The sequence below is a fragment of the Hydra viridissima genome, unplaced genomic scaffold, assembly GCF_058129835.1.
Source record: "Hydra viridissima isolate aposymbiotic clone 2 unplaced genomic scaffold, HvirCarnegie_v1 scaffold_11, whole genome shotgun sequence".
NCBI classification, from domain to species: domain Eukaryota; kingdom Metazoa; phylum Cnidaria; class Hydrozoa; order Anthoathecata; family Hydridae; genus Hydra; species Hydra viridissima.
The window spans coordinates 10543517-10558899 of NW_028324310.1; the positions used below are offsets into that span (position 1 = coordinate 10543517).

At 28.5% G+C, this 15383-nt stretch overlaps 2 protein-coding genes across 2 annotated transcripts; both read left to right on the forward strand.

The window, feature by feature from the left end:
• The first annotated feature begins 293 nt into the window (after nt 1–293).
• On the forward strand, nt 294–11068 carry LOC145191565 (60S ribosomal export protein NMD3-like). The gene is made up of 16 exons (XM_090066675.1): nt 294–391; nt 5190–5324; nt 5451–5544; nt 5857–5937; nt 6115–6243; nt 6323–6413; nt 6542–6620; nt 6779–6875; nt 6961–7013; nt 7213–7277; nt 7546–7667; nt 8100–8215; nt 10222–10294; nt 10445–10551; nt 10656–10726; nt 10864–11068. Exons 1-16 carry the CDS (start codon nt 348–350, stop codon nt 10983–10985), a joined length of 1479 nt encoding a protein of 492 aa, XP_089922801.1. The 5' UTR covers nt 294–347; the 3' UTR covers nt 10986–11068.
• LOC145191415 (uncharacterized) lies at nt 756–2471 on the forward strand. The gene is made up of 2 exons (XM_090066676.1): nt 756–879; nt 1012–2471. Exon 2 carries the CDS (start codon nt 1032–1034, stop codon nt 2346–2348), a length of 1317 nt encoding a protein of 438 aa, XP_089922802.1. The 5' UTR covers nt 756–879; nt 1012–1031; the 3' UTR covers nt 2349–2471.
• Nucleotides 11069–15383: the final 4315 nt, after the last annotated feature.

Genomic DNA, 15383 nt, shown 5'->3' on the forward strand with positions numbered 1-15383 from the left:
CCGATTATTTAAATTACTCGAAAGAGTAATTTAAATAATCGGTAAACTCTTTAAAGTAAATTCTTTCGAGTAATTTAAATAATCGGAGTTGGTTCAGGGATAAAAACTTTCGACTACACGATTTTATCGGCGTTATCGGGTAATACCCGTTGAGGTAATTGGAGTCCGGTAAAATTATTTTTGGCTCTTTTCGATGTCCGATACCTTTTTGGGTCGGGACTCGTTCGGTTCCTATCGGAACCCGGACATTCCCTACTTTGTAATAAATGATTCAAATAAACGCATGCGTGGTTTTACGTAGATTTTGGTGTAAACGGAGCTTTCATTTGACCTTCAATATATACAATATGGAGTACATTAAGCAACCCTCGAGCGGAACACAGCAAACCATGTGAGTTTTAAAAAAAAAAGTTACGCTCATTTCTTACCCGTGTATTTTAATATTGGTTTGATGGATATAGTTTTGTGTTTTAAACTGAAAAACGTTTTAATACAACTTTGTGTATATTTATTTATATCGCATATATATATATATATATATATATATATATATATATATATATATATATATATATATATATATATATATAATGTATATGTATGTAAAGCTTGTATGTATAACTTATATGTATAGCTTATATGGTGCTTTATTAAGTTTTTTCTTCGTTTTTTAATATATATGTTGCTCTATTTTTTTTAGCTGCACGTTGGCCTCTTAATAAATAGCATAATGCTTGCACAAAATCTTAAGGAAATCTTAAAGATTTCTAGAAATAAGGCACTTTTCTGCATAAAAAGTGAACAATTTCAGCAACCTTCAATTATGATTAAACTACTTCAAATTTTTACAAAAGTTCTACTTTTGTGATTTTAAACAAGGTATCATTTAAGCTGAATATATGCACATACTTTTCAAATTTACCATCTGGTTTTGAAACACCCTTACATAGACTCTATAATATCTACAAAAAAGTTGAAAATTTTTATAGCTTGAAAATAAATTTTTTTTAGATGATATATTAAAAGCAATTATGAAAACTCTGTATGAGCAAGCACTTAATGCAAGTTTAAGAAACATGGATCAAATAGTTTGGAAATGTTATTTACTGCCAAAAAAAGTTTTGTTTGCATTAGTACGCGCTTGTTTAGAAGATCCCCCTAAAGTCTTAGCATTTGCAAATTTAATCAAACACTGGCCACTTGCAACATTTTCTGTTTGTGATATTGGTATCAGGTTGAAAGATGAAGATCTTCTGTTGCTAGCATCACTTATACAGAAAAGGCAGTTTGGATGTATACAGCTATTTAATTTCTTAGATATAAAGTTTGGAATATTGTCTGACCGAGCTACAAATGCTATTTTAAATGCCATATTGGATAACAAATCTGTTTTGTCAGTTAAAAAGTACCTGAGTCATGACACTCGTAAAGTTTCACGATCCTTTGGAGATGCTCTTTCATATGCTTGTACATCACTTTTTACAGTTCAGCCTAATCCTTCTTTATGTAACTTTCAAACATTTAGCCCAAGTATTCACAGTCATTTGCTGAGAATAATAATGGAATTTGTTATCAATAATATGAATGTTGGAAAGTACATGAATTTATTAGAAATGCAGAAGTGTAATACCCTCTCATATTCTGTTATTGTTTCTCGAATTCGATTTGATTATATCTCTACATCAGATATCATTAAAGTTTTTCGAGTGACAAATAGAAATGATCTTACTGGAGTTGATTTGAGTTTCAATTGTCTTGGATCTCCAATGTCTAGACTAAAGAGTGTTTGTCATGAGTTAAAGGTTTTTACAAACCTTGAGATGCTTAATTTTTCATACAACAATATTACATCGAATGAAATTCATCCTTTAACTGATCTTCTATCCAATCTGCAAAACCTTCATTATTTAGATTTGTCAGGAAATATCCTTAAAAGTGGTATAAACAGTTTATTAGAATTTGGAATTCAAACAAAATGTTTAAAGACACTAATTTTGACAGGATGCTGCATTAGTGATGATTCCTTAGGCACTTTAGTTCATTGCAAAAATATTTCAAATTTGCGTAAACTTAAACTGGATCAAAATGAAATGATATCAAAAAGCATGAATCTCTTTGTTGAACTTCTTCAAAAGTTCAGTCATAGCCTTACATATTTAGATATTTCAGGATGTCATATTAGCAAAGAAGCTGTAATTGAGCTTTGCCCAGTTTTTTCCAAATTAAAGTACTTGGAAGTTTTGGTTTTGTGGCCAAATCCTGGAATTAATGAAACAACTATTACTAGAGATATTTTGCCTCTCTTGACTTTAATTCCAAATGTAAATTTACCACCACTTCACAAATAGTTTTTATGAATTTTATTGTTATTATTATTATTTTTTTTTTTAAGAAAACTTTAAACATAAAGACTTTTGTAATTATAAAAATGTAGAATGTTCAATAAATTATGAAAAACTTTAAACTTAAGTATTAAAAAAAGTGATATATATTTAGGTGCTTCTAAAAAATAAATGTTTGAAATGTTAAATTTAAAATCATTCAAGTGATGGCAAATATAAACAAAAAACTTCAGCTAGTTTGAGAAATATTTAAAGGTTGCTCACAACTTTTGAAGCTACCAGTGATTGGTATGGTTTGTGGAATTTTTTATTTTAACATTTTTTTTTTTTTGAATTAAATGCTTAACTCAGGGTTGTTTCAAGTATTGCTGCTAAAACTTAAATTTAACATAATATAACACTTACTAATATAATATAACAGCTTTAAAACTGTTAACATTGTAATGTAATGCACTCATTAGACGGCATTGTGTACAAATAAAATAATACATTTTATGTATTATGTAAACTAGGAATAAGTTCCTTAATCTTTGAAGTTTGATTTTTTAATCCTTATTCATTTGAATAGGCAATAATTTCTTTGCTGATTTAAATTTATCCTAATGCTGTTAAATAACATTCAATAAATATTTTCTCTATTGTTTTGGTTTTTTTGTTTTTCTTTGTCTCTATTTTATTAAATTGGCTTATTAAGGTAACAATATGTTTAGCACAGTCATTAACAACTTTCAATCTTTAAACTCTGGGGGTACTTTTTTTTATTCTTCAAGAGAAACTCAGATACTTGGATAATAGGTAAGAAATGATGGAAAATCGACCCCTGAATTATCAAAAACAACCAGTGACCAATTTTTCAAAAATAATCATTTATTTTGCCCCTAGAAGGTAAAATAATCATTTATTTTGTCCCTAGAAGGGATCATTGAGAAACAAAAAAATATCAATTCTAAAAACTTTCTGTAGTTTTTAGAATTGATATTTTTCTTTGGTTATTTCCCACTTGTTTCAAATTCCTATTTGCAAATATGAACTCTTCATCTTTCAAATGTTTCAAATGATTTTTTAAGTCACAGAGGCATTAATGTTCTTCTTTGTTAACTAAATACCATTTTCTTTAAATCTCTTAAAAAGCAAAATGTTTGGTTGATCCAAAGCAGCATTTGAAAACATCATATTCTATGATGGTAGCAGGCCAAATTCACATTTTTTTTTTATTTTTTTTTTGTAATAAATTTTCTGTTAATGTACAAGTTCCTGTATGAACCTCACTAAGGCTGGAGGTTGTATGAAACTAGATTCCAATAACATTTTCTTTTGTTTCCTAACCATCAGAAAAGTTCCTTTTTTATAGTTTCGGAACACTAACTTTCCAGTGTCTTCAATTGTTACTTATATGTTCAAGTGATCACCTTCTTTGTTCAGGGTGCTTATGGCTGAAACCAAGTTCCAACCCCCCTACAAGGAGATGAAGTGTGGCAACTCTGTGGGGATTGGTCCAAATGAGCTAAAATCCACACAGTGGTTACTTCATTCCCTGAATTCAATGGTGACATCAATGGTGACAAGTTTTTGAATAACAGAAAAGAAATATTTAAAGAAAAAACTTGCATATCTTCAAAATAAAAAGAGATATTTTTAATCAGACCCCCATAAAATGTCTCATTTAATTATCTGCTAGATATCTGGCATAATGCACCTGGTATTCCAGCTTATATACATACAAGTGCCATATTAAGTAGCTTTTCAAATGTAGGAGTTAACTCATCTTTATACTTCATTTGTGCAGGAGTTCTTCCTTTGCATTTTTTTTTTTTTTATTTGTAAAGTAATATCTTAATTTTGTAAAACTTCTCAGCTATTTTAAAATGTCAAAATACTGTATCATATTTATATATGATAGTAATTTATTTTCTAAGATCAAGGCTAAATAACAGGTTAAATAATCCTTTCATTTTGATATATTTATATCAACATGAAGTTATATTTGAGTTATGTTAGTGGCTTTTTAATTTTGTAACATCTTTAAATTGATTAAACAGGAGTGATACAACACTTAATTTTAATGCAAAATATTTCATTTCAAATATGACATTTGTAATGCAGTTAGTACATTTTAATATGAAACTTTTATAATTTACATATATTCTTATGCCACTAATATTTTAAAATTTATATTACTTCTAGTTAATAATTTCTAAAAAACCAAATATAATTTACCAGTAATTTTTAGTTTATTATTTCTAAAAATTCAAATATAATTTAACAATTTATTTAAACTTTAAAGTTTAAATTAATTGTTAAATTATATTTGAATTTTTAGTTTTAGGTTTTGATAAATAAAATGTCTCACATATTTTCTTTTGCTCAAACTTACTATATTACTATTTTATTTAATTTGAAGGTATTATTAAAATCACTTATACTAATTACTGTATGTTATGTCAAACATTAAATTTTTTTTGTCAGTATTGTTTTAGTTTTTTCAAAAGAACTTATATAATTCAGCCCTAATTAAATGATTACACATTAATTTGTCAATAAAAAACACTCACTGAAATGTCAATAGTTAAATATAACTGTCGAGTTAATAAATTTGTAAAGAGAACACTTTGTTGAAACAGTTAATGTTATATGGATTATTATCTATTAATTTACATCTGAATATATTTGTATCTAAATATATTTTTGTGTTTATTTATTTTACCCTCTTTATTTTGCATTATATTTGGTTGTAACTTGACACCATCATTGAGGATAAAGTATTTTTACTAAATATTCTTTTACTAATCCATGATTTGTTATATGTATCATTTATTGTATTTGTTAAGTTAATTATTTTAACTTTAGTCTTTGCTGTCAATGTGGTACTCCTACACCACCAAATCCCTCCAACATTTGCATTAATTGCATTCGGAGTCAAGTAGACATTACTGAAGGGATTCAAAAGCAAGCCATTCTTCCGTTTTGTAAAGGTTGTGAAAGGTAAAGTACAACTTTTCTGATAAACTGGAGGTCTGGGTAATGTAGAATAGAGAACACAACTGAGGAACATTTTTAAAAATTAAAATTTAATAAAAGAGAAAATATACCATTTTTTTTTATTCTTAGATACTTCCATCCTCCAAGTACATGGACATCATGTCAGTTGGAATCAAGAGAACTACTTGCACTATGTTTGAAAAAATTAAAAGGTTTAAACAAGGTGATTGAGACTGTTTACAGCCTTGTTAAATAATTTTGTCATCAGTATCTGGTTAAACAAGAATGTACTAGTTGTGTGGCAGATGAGTTTTTTTTAAGTTATAATAAATATTATGATTTCAGTCATGGTATATTTGTGACAAAATTGTCACAAAAGCATGTTCTTTAGTCCACTGCATGGTTTTTAGAGAGATCATAGTATTTTTATTTGTATCTAATCAAATGTTTGTTTTCATAAAGAGAGAGTTTAGCTTGATTTTTTTTTTTTAACCTTTATTTAATGTTTTTAAACATAAGTATTATGATTATTTAGGCACATTTAATTGATGCTGGTTTCATTTGGACAGAACCTCATTCAAAAAGAATTAAGGTCAAGTTGACCATTCAGAAAGAGGCAAGGTTTAGCAAATTAGCAGTTTATATGCAAAAGAGAATCTTTTTTATGATGGAGAATTCAGTACATTTTTATAGTTTTTAATTCTTGCTTAATTTTTGTATTTGGGGTTTGTTTAGATTTTTGTAACATGCTCAAACAGCAACTGCTCTAATAAATATTACTTATAATTTCCAGGTACTTAGCTCAACAATTCTGCAACAAACTTTTGTTGTAGATTATATTGTCCAATCTCAAATGTGTGATGATTGCCACCGAAGAGAAGCTAAAGATTTCTGGCAGGCTGTTGTACAGATTCGTCAAAAGGTACCTTTTTAAACAAAGATAACTTCATATAATTGGAGGAAATTTTTTTCCAGTTAAAATATTTTTTGTTTATTTAAAGGTTTCACATAAAAAGACATTTTATTATTTGGAGCAACTGATCATGAAGCATAACATCCACTCAAATTCCCTTAACATTAAGCAAGTGCATGGTAGCCCTAAAAATATGAATGTTCTTTTATTTAATTTTTTTTTTTTTTTTTTTTTTTTTTTTTTTTTTTCTAATACCTTAGATTTCATTTTCTTCATAAAGTTTCTTTAAATAGATAGTGTTATTTAGATGGACTAGACTTTTATTATGCCAACAAACAGCATGCCAAACGCATGCTTGATTTCCTTCAGACAGTGGTACCTTGTAGGTAATCTTTTATCTTATCATTAAATTAAGGGTGTTGGTTCCTGATTTCTTAATTGTTTATTATTTCAAATGAACACTATCTTTTTTTTTTTTTTTTTTTTTTTTTTTTTTTTTGTTGATGGTATTGTGAATTTATAATTTTCTATTTTTAATATTTAGATTTAAGACTTCTGAAAGACTCATTTCACATGATATCCAGAATAATACATTTAATTATAAAAGTACATTTTCAGTTGAAATTGCACCGATTTGTAAGGTATGAGGTTTTTTTTTTTGGTCTAATTTTTGATAACATAAAAAGGAAAAAACTTCATTATTGTGAAGATTTATTTGTCACTTAGAATGATGTTTTATGTTTACCAAAGAAAGTTGCTAAATCACTTAGCAACATCAGGTAAGATCTTATTTACATTAGGCTTTTTTCAAAGGAGAAAGAGAAAGGAGTATAGGATGGTTTGTTTTATATTTTAAAAAATTTTAAATCATTCTATATGAACCTAATAACAACTATTAAATAGTAAATAGATCATGCAGTCTTAATTTTTCATATAAGTTTTTTTCGTTTTACATTGCTGCTGTTTTTGTTCTTGCAGCCAGATAGTTATTTGTTCAAAAATTACCAGTAGCATACATTTTGTTGATCCATTCACAGGAAAAGGTATTGTCTTTGGTTTAATTATGTTTAATAATATATATTAAATATTTTTTTATTTAATATTTATTAGTGTTTTCTACTTTTATACAAGATTAAATAATACTAGGTCATTATGTTTATTATAAGATTTTTATTGCAAAAGGGCTATCTTTATGAAAATAATAGAACAAAATCACCTTTCTTAGTTCATTAGCTCTTAAATTTTTGCAATTAAAACTATTTGTTACAAATTAATTATAAAAGCAATAATGTATGTGTTTGTTATTTGTAGTTGCTGAGTTGATGGCAAATGCTTACTGGAGAGATCCTTTTACTGCATTCAGCTCAACAAAACAGCTTTCAGAGTTTACTGTTCTCGATACAGAAAAAGATCGCGAAACTATGAACTCCAAGGTTACTAATATTATAACAACTTAAAAACAATAACCGAAAAATGGTTTCATTCTATAAGTTTAGTTTTTTATTGTTTTTGTTGACTAAATCTAACTTAATTATAACTTTAGTTTTACTTAAGTTACATATTTCAACTGATGTGAAAATATGCATGAAGTGTTAGAAAAGTTTTAAGCTTTACTATTATGTTTTATGTTAATTAATCCAAATAATCTTTTAAATTATTTTAAAAGACCTTTATCTAAAAATAAAATAATGATAAAGACTTTATCTAAAAAGTTGCAAGACACATAAAAATACTCAGCTTTTTCTGTAATCTTTTAGTATTCCTTAAAATGATAATGTTCAGTTTAAAAAATATTTCTTTTTTTACATGGGTTTTTTTTTATATGCTTATGTCTAATTTTTTCTTTTTTAATTATTTTATATTAGTATTGTAAAGCTGATGTTTATCTCATGAGAAACAATGATTCATCTGGTTCTGATGCCCAATTTCACTGTCGCACACATCTTGGGCACTTGCTCTCTGCAGGAGATACTGTTGCTGGGTATATCTTTTTGTTTTGTTCATATAGGTGACAGTTAAAAATTCCAAAGTGAAAGGGAAGATAAATTTGTAAATATATTCTCTAGAGCTGCATCAAGGCTGCAAAAACTCCCATTCATATTTAACAATAATATAAATTCCCATTGTCTTCTATCTTTTAAAAATTTCTATTCACATTTTCTCTCATTCCCATTTCAATATTATTGTATTGAAATACTAACCATTGCTAATGTACACTGCAGCCCAAAAGTTTCCAGACACTTGATATTTTTTATATAAAAAGCTAAAATCTATCCTGTATCATTAAATTAATCAATAATATTAATTTATAATACTTAAACTTACTAATTTTAAGTGTTTATGTAAGTTTGAGGTCAGTAATTAGGTATTACTGGCCTCAAACTTACATAAATAAGTTTGTTTTTTTTAATTGCTTATTTTAACTTGATATATAGCATTTCATTACTCTTAAGAGTTTGGTCTTGTTAAAGTTATTTATTTGTTGAAACATGAAGGAAATATTTATAATATAATGATAGCCGACTAAAATGATTAAGAATATTTAGTTTTGTTTAGTTTTCATTTGGTATTAATGACGATTGCATTAAAAAATCTTCAAAAAAATTTTAAAATTTTATAATTCGACTATTTAATTTAAAATATGGGTAAAAAACCTTTTTTAACGGTTGCAAAACGTTCTGAAATAATTACATTAAATAAAGAAAGTTATTCAGTTCGTAAAATTTGCAAAAAATTAAGTTGCCAGAAGTACTGCATAAGCTACCATCAAACGATGGAAAGAAACAAGCATTTTTAAAGACAAAAAAAGATCTGGTAGACCACGGAAGACAACAAAAGCAGAAGATAATAGTATAATATTGATGAGTAAAAGATATCGAAGACTTACGGCCCCGGAAATAACTTCAGGCTTTAATAGGAGTCATTCAAAATCTATTTCATTTACCACTACGAAACAACGTCTTAGACAAGCAGGACTTTCTGGCCGTATAGCGGTCAGGAAATCGTTGCTACGGATTGGAAACAAAAAGAAAAGGTTACAATGGGCTATAGACCACCAAAATTAGACAAAAGAAGACTGGGGAAAAGTACTATGGACCAACAAGTCCAAATTTGATCTGTTTGGGCAAAGGCGTAGAATTTACGTCAGAAGAACAACAAAAGAAAAAATAATCGCAGAGTGTTAAGCGCCAACAATCAAGCATGGTGGTGGGTCAGTTATGGTATGGGGATGTTTTTCTTCTGTAGGTGACCTAGTTAAAATTGAGGGTATTACAATAACCCTAAACACACCTCAAAACTATGTAAGATCTATATAAAGGAACAAGAGGATAATGGTGTTCTCAAAAACATGACCTGGCCAGCCCAATCACCAGATTTGAACCCAATAGAGTTACTGTGGGAAGAATAGGACAGAAAGGTCAGACAAAAATGACCAACATCCAAAGAGCACCCGTGGCAAATATTAGAAGAATCCTGGTTATCAATTACACCCGAAATAATAAATAAATTAATAAATAGGATGCCACGGATCGCAAAAAAAGTGATAAAAACTCGTGGGCTATTTTTTGACGTAAAGACAGTTTACTAATAAAAGTGTTGTTAGTATCTTTTTTATTTCATTTTTTGTCTTTTTTTTTCTTAAATAGTAACTATATGTATCTTTTAAAAAATAAATATGATATTTGAATTTTATTGAAATAATTATGGGAGTTTGAATTAAAAAATTAAACAAAATCCAAGTGTCCGGAAACTTTTGGCCTGCAGTGTATACTTAAAGAAATCCAAATAACGCAGAAGATTAAACTAAAGTTATTTTTTAATCAAAAATTTTTATAGATATTATCTTTAAACATTATTACAATGTGTTATATTGAAATTAACCATAGGGATTGTTATAAAAGGTTGTTTCTGCATCCCATGATTTCAAGCATTATATGCTTCCATTTCCATGCTGCTAAAATACAATTAAGAATTGGGTATTTTTAGGTTTGACTTCACAACCTCTAATGCAAGTGATTCCAATCTTGACCTCATGAAAGCAGATAGTATTCCTGATGTCGTAAGAGGACTTTTTTCTATGATTTTTTCGAATTATTTTTATGAAAATCTAAAGTTTTTATGACTGATGATAATTAAATAAAAATTGAGGCTGTTGATGAGAAAGAGTTTAGAACAATGTAGTATTAACAATGACTTTTTTGCAAATCAGGTTCTTGTTAAAAAAGTATATGGTGACCGTAAAAAAAGAAATAAAAAGCGAAATTGGAAGCTCAAAGAACTTCCTAAAGAAACTTTGGATAAAGAAGACAACAATGAGTAAATTAAAATTGTTTTTCTTACACGATTTTGTCTCTCTATTTGTATTGTTTAGTAAAAAGTTTGTAGTTGAGATTTTATCATTTAACTTAAATTCATCACAGAGATTATGAGGAGTTTTTGGAAGATTTAGAAGAGGACAAAGAATATCGTGTAGGACTTAACATATATAGAGGTTAAACATTTTTACGATAATTCTTTAATAATATTTTTTTTCTATAATATGTTCGTCTTTAAACGGGCGTCGAAAGTTTTCTAGAGAATCTTTTATAAAACACTTTTTATAAAACCTTTTATTATAATTTAAAATAGATCGCACTAAGGTTTCGCAGAGTGAAAGTGATGTAGACGATGCTCCAAGAATTGGTCTAGAAGAAATGATGGACGACCTTCAAATAGAAGATCATCCCATGGAAAGTGATGACGATGATTGAATAAATTACTTGAAATCATTTTCTCCGTGAAGGTTTTCTGATATAATTGTAATGCTTAGTGTAATTTTTTAGAATCTCATGGATTCTCCTGGTTGTTTTTTCTGAATTTATAATGATGCGATATATTTGAAAGCTTTAACAAATATTACAATACATAAAAAATTAAACTCTTTAAAGAGTCTTAAAAAAGTGTACTTAATAATATAGCTGTGTGCTGTGCTCTTAACTTTTTCCACCTTGAAAAATCGTAATAGTAAAAAGTCTCGAATTTGACTATTCTCGTTTCTTTGTTTTTTATAGAGTTTCTTTGAGTCGTGTTTATGAAGCAGCTTTTTGAGAAATCATATCTCATTTAAGGTGGTAAATAAAATATAAAAGAAAACTCAACACAAAAAAAAAAATTGTAAAAAAAGATGTTTTATTAATCCTTTAGTGCCCACCGTAACTAGAAAATTTCAAATAATTCTGAAGTTATAGAATATGAAAGGTTTTAATATACAAATCATAAAAACCTGTTAGGTTTAAGAAGTTTCGCAGGCCACATCACTTTTACTTATACTATTTTTCCTAAAATGGGTATTAAAGACCAAGTAGATCCAACAATTCAAACCCTCATCAGAAGCCATCATCAACAGCCTACCGCAGACCCTTAAGAGCTGCATACAAGAAGCAGTCCAAGCAATCTGTGTGTATACTCAAGCCTTCTATCTCATTTGTAAGGAGATAAAAGGCTTGAGTATAATTGAACTAGATGTGCGTAGGATCTCTGATTGATGTGAAGTGCATTGTTAAACTAAAAATTATTGATGAGAAGATCCAAACTTATTATCTGGAATAAACAACTCATCCCGATGTTATTCAATGTGTGGTGTTTCTCCAAAAAGTATGAACAGTCTTGATATTTACAATAAAGAATATACTTACAGAGAATTCAAATAAGGTTTCTCCAGTCTCTCCATGCCCGGATTTGATTTTTTGAGAGAATTTTGCGCACTGCACATAAAAAAAGAAAAAGGAAAGTGGCAAGCAAGATCTTAGATAGACAAAGAAAAGGTATCTACGGTTTAGAAGAAGAGTCAGACTGACTTTATGAACAAAATAGGACTTGATTTTCCCAGAAGTGATGATTCTGGAACAAGCGATGATGGTAATACTTCGTTCTTTTGCAGAATATGAACAATCAGCTGAAACTCTTGTTATTGATCAGATTTGCACTTACAATCAGATTAAACATTATCATGGTAACACTATATTTAAGATATTAAATAGGCCTTCTCAATTCAAGGATTATTATTTTGATACTGTTAGACTGTGTGTATAACTTTATCCAAGGTATTACATGGCTCACTCTGTGCACAAACTACTTGGACGTGACCCGTAGGACTTACGTCTGAAGAAGCTCAAGAGGCAAGAAGTAAAGACTTTAAAAATTATCGTGAAAATTTCAGCCGAAAAACATCTAGAAGAGCAACAAATACTAATCTTATTAACAGACTCCTTGTTTCCAATGACCCTGTTATTTCATCACTGAGTAGATCAACATCATCTCAAACAAATCAAAACACTTTTCCTCCAGGTGTTTTGAAATTGCTCAAACAATCATTTCCAAACGATATTATAGTTTAATAAATTGTTGATGTAATTTCAAATTGACAATAGATTCTTGCACTTTTTTTTTGTTTTTTATTATTGCTAAAAAATTGATTATCTAAATGTTTAATTGTTATTCGAATAGGTGGGTTAAAAAACAGATTAAAAGTTATTAAGAAAACTATTTACCCCTTATGTAACTATGGAAAATATCCGGTTGCTAAGATTCATAGGTATTTATAACAATAAAAAACTAAAATTAAAGTCATCATTAGAACTAGTGTATAAAGCAAAAATGGTCCTTAAATTTTCTATATGCAATGAGTAAGTAATTTTGCCCAGTAAAATTGAATTCAGGCCCACTTGTACAACGTAGTCCTTTGTTCTTTTATTGTGAGGTTTGGTCAGTCAACTGTCAAGTCTGATGTCATTTGAGATGTTGCATTAAACTATAGATGTTGCTGAAACATTTAGCTGAAATAACCGTCAAACAATTCTTTTTGCAGTAAATAATAAACTAGAAGCTATTTCAGCTTGTGGTCTTTTTAAGGCTTCTTGTTGGGCAACAGTATTTTTATATTACGACATAGAGAAACCATTGATTTGATAAGGGAATGAGAATTGCATGAGCCCTGATAAACAAGTATCAATTTTAACATTTCAAATTAGGCTTAAAAAATATTTCAAAAATATCATATCAAGCTTGCCAACTCCACTGATATATTTGCTGTATATTTTTACAATTGTCGGTTAATCTAATTTATTATGCAGTAACTTTCTGCCAAAGTACTTCACAGTTTACTGGATTAACACTCACAAAAGAAGAAATCAATGTTACTGCCTTGTTGTCATGCCAGTGTAAGATGATTTAATAGGCAAGCTAATGAGGCTAACACGCATTGTAACCAATATGCCAAAAGTTACGCTTTTTGAGCTCATCCAACAAAGTAACTATAGAGAAATGATTATCTGCAAGCAATTTGAAATTAATACCATCGGCAAGGCACAAAGAAACCGATACCCCGACAACATGCATCAAAAGGTGTTGGAGCAACTGTTGAAAGTTTCCTTGGTACAAATCAAAGTCTCGGTTGTTTTCCTTAGTTTCATTTTTCACGGCCAGGTTATCAACAAATGTGTCAGAGAATTGTTAACTTAACAGAGATGTCATTCTGATTATTGGAGTCATTGCTTCACCGATAATTTAAGGTTCAAAATCAGACTCAGACTTACTGAGGTCTTCAAAACCGCCTTGACCGTTTAAAACAATATTTAGAGTATTGTTTACATCAAGCTTCTTATCTCCAAAGAAACATCATATAAATAAACATCATATACATCATATCATATACATCTAAAGAACAAAGTATAATATTTAACATTTATAACATTTACAAACAAAAAAAAGTTGATTGTAGCAACTGCTACATTCAAGACTTTTATAAATCATAAACAAGTATTATCTTATAGAAAGAGCGTGAGCTCATTCTTTTTATTAATTTAACAAAATTTAGCTTCTACAGTCGCTGTATTAACACATAGCTAATTACATCTTTAATCTTGGCCGTATTCCCATTATCATCCTAAAAGAAGTACGGTTGATTCGTACTTCTTTCTGATGTTATTCATTACCGAACTGTGACTTTGAGACAGTTCAGTGACTTCGGGGTTTTCAGTTCCCCAATCATTCAATTATCTGGTATTTTGTCTATTCACAAACCTATTTGATTGAAAATGGGTTTCGTCTCCCATCATCTTTTTGTTAATAAATATCGTCTCCTCTGGACCTCTTTTGAAACTATTTTTCGAAATCAGTTTTATTTATTAAGTTCTCTCCAACAATAAATGAAACATTTTTGTTCAAAGAAAAAATTAAGTTAAAATAGAGAATTGTTGCATAAATGACAAATGGATTTCTTTCTAAAAGAAGAATTCTACTTGAGAATTGCGTTCAGACACATGGTAGGACTAACTTTTCGGACAAAATTATCACTTAAAATGTTATCAAATTACAATTGTACAATTGTACACATAATTTTTAAACAAATTCTGGATAAAAAAATTTTCCTATTTCTTATATTTTTAATTAAAAGTTGCAGAAATCATTTTTACTTTTTCATTTTAGTTTTGTTATGTTCTGAATATTTCCTTCAAAATATATTTATCAGATAGCAAGCATAATAGATAAATTCTGTTTTTATTATTACGGCATTTCGATAAGCTAATTTAATAAAAAAAAAAATATTCCGTGAAAATGAGCATGTATTAGTCAGTTAAATGTTAAGAAAACAAAAATGTTCATGATAATCAACTTTTTATTGGATTTCCTTTCATTTCTGGAATTACATGCAGTTACTGTGTTACATAATTTACCTTTTTTTAATAACTTTAATTAACATAGCATTCTATTCTCTTAACTTGATGCCGTTATCGAAAGAGAACAAATGTCAATTTAGGTTACTAACTTTTTCTGTTTAAAGTTTTTTTTTTATTTATAAGACTCTACAGATGCTCAATTGGGTCAATATCTCAAGATTCAGTTCATCATTCAAGAACTTCTTTGATATTTTTTGACTTTAGTGATCTTGCTGACCAAGGGTTTTCTCGCGCACAATACGGCCATGATAACCACTTGTTTTTAGAAAATTTTGAACAGCTTCTATTAAAAATTGAATTACAAAAATTTTCGTGACAGGAATGTTTGGATTAACTCTGTCTTCTGGAATTACGATATTTTCTTATCGGTCGTTGACTTTTGTAACCGACCTAATCTGCTTTATGAGTACTGATACCATTTGTATTAATGAT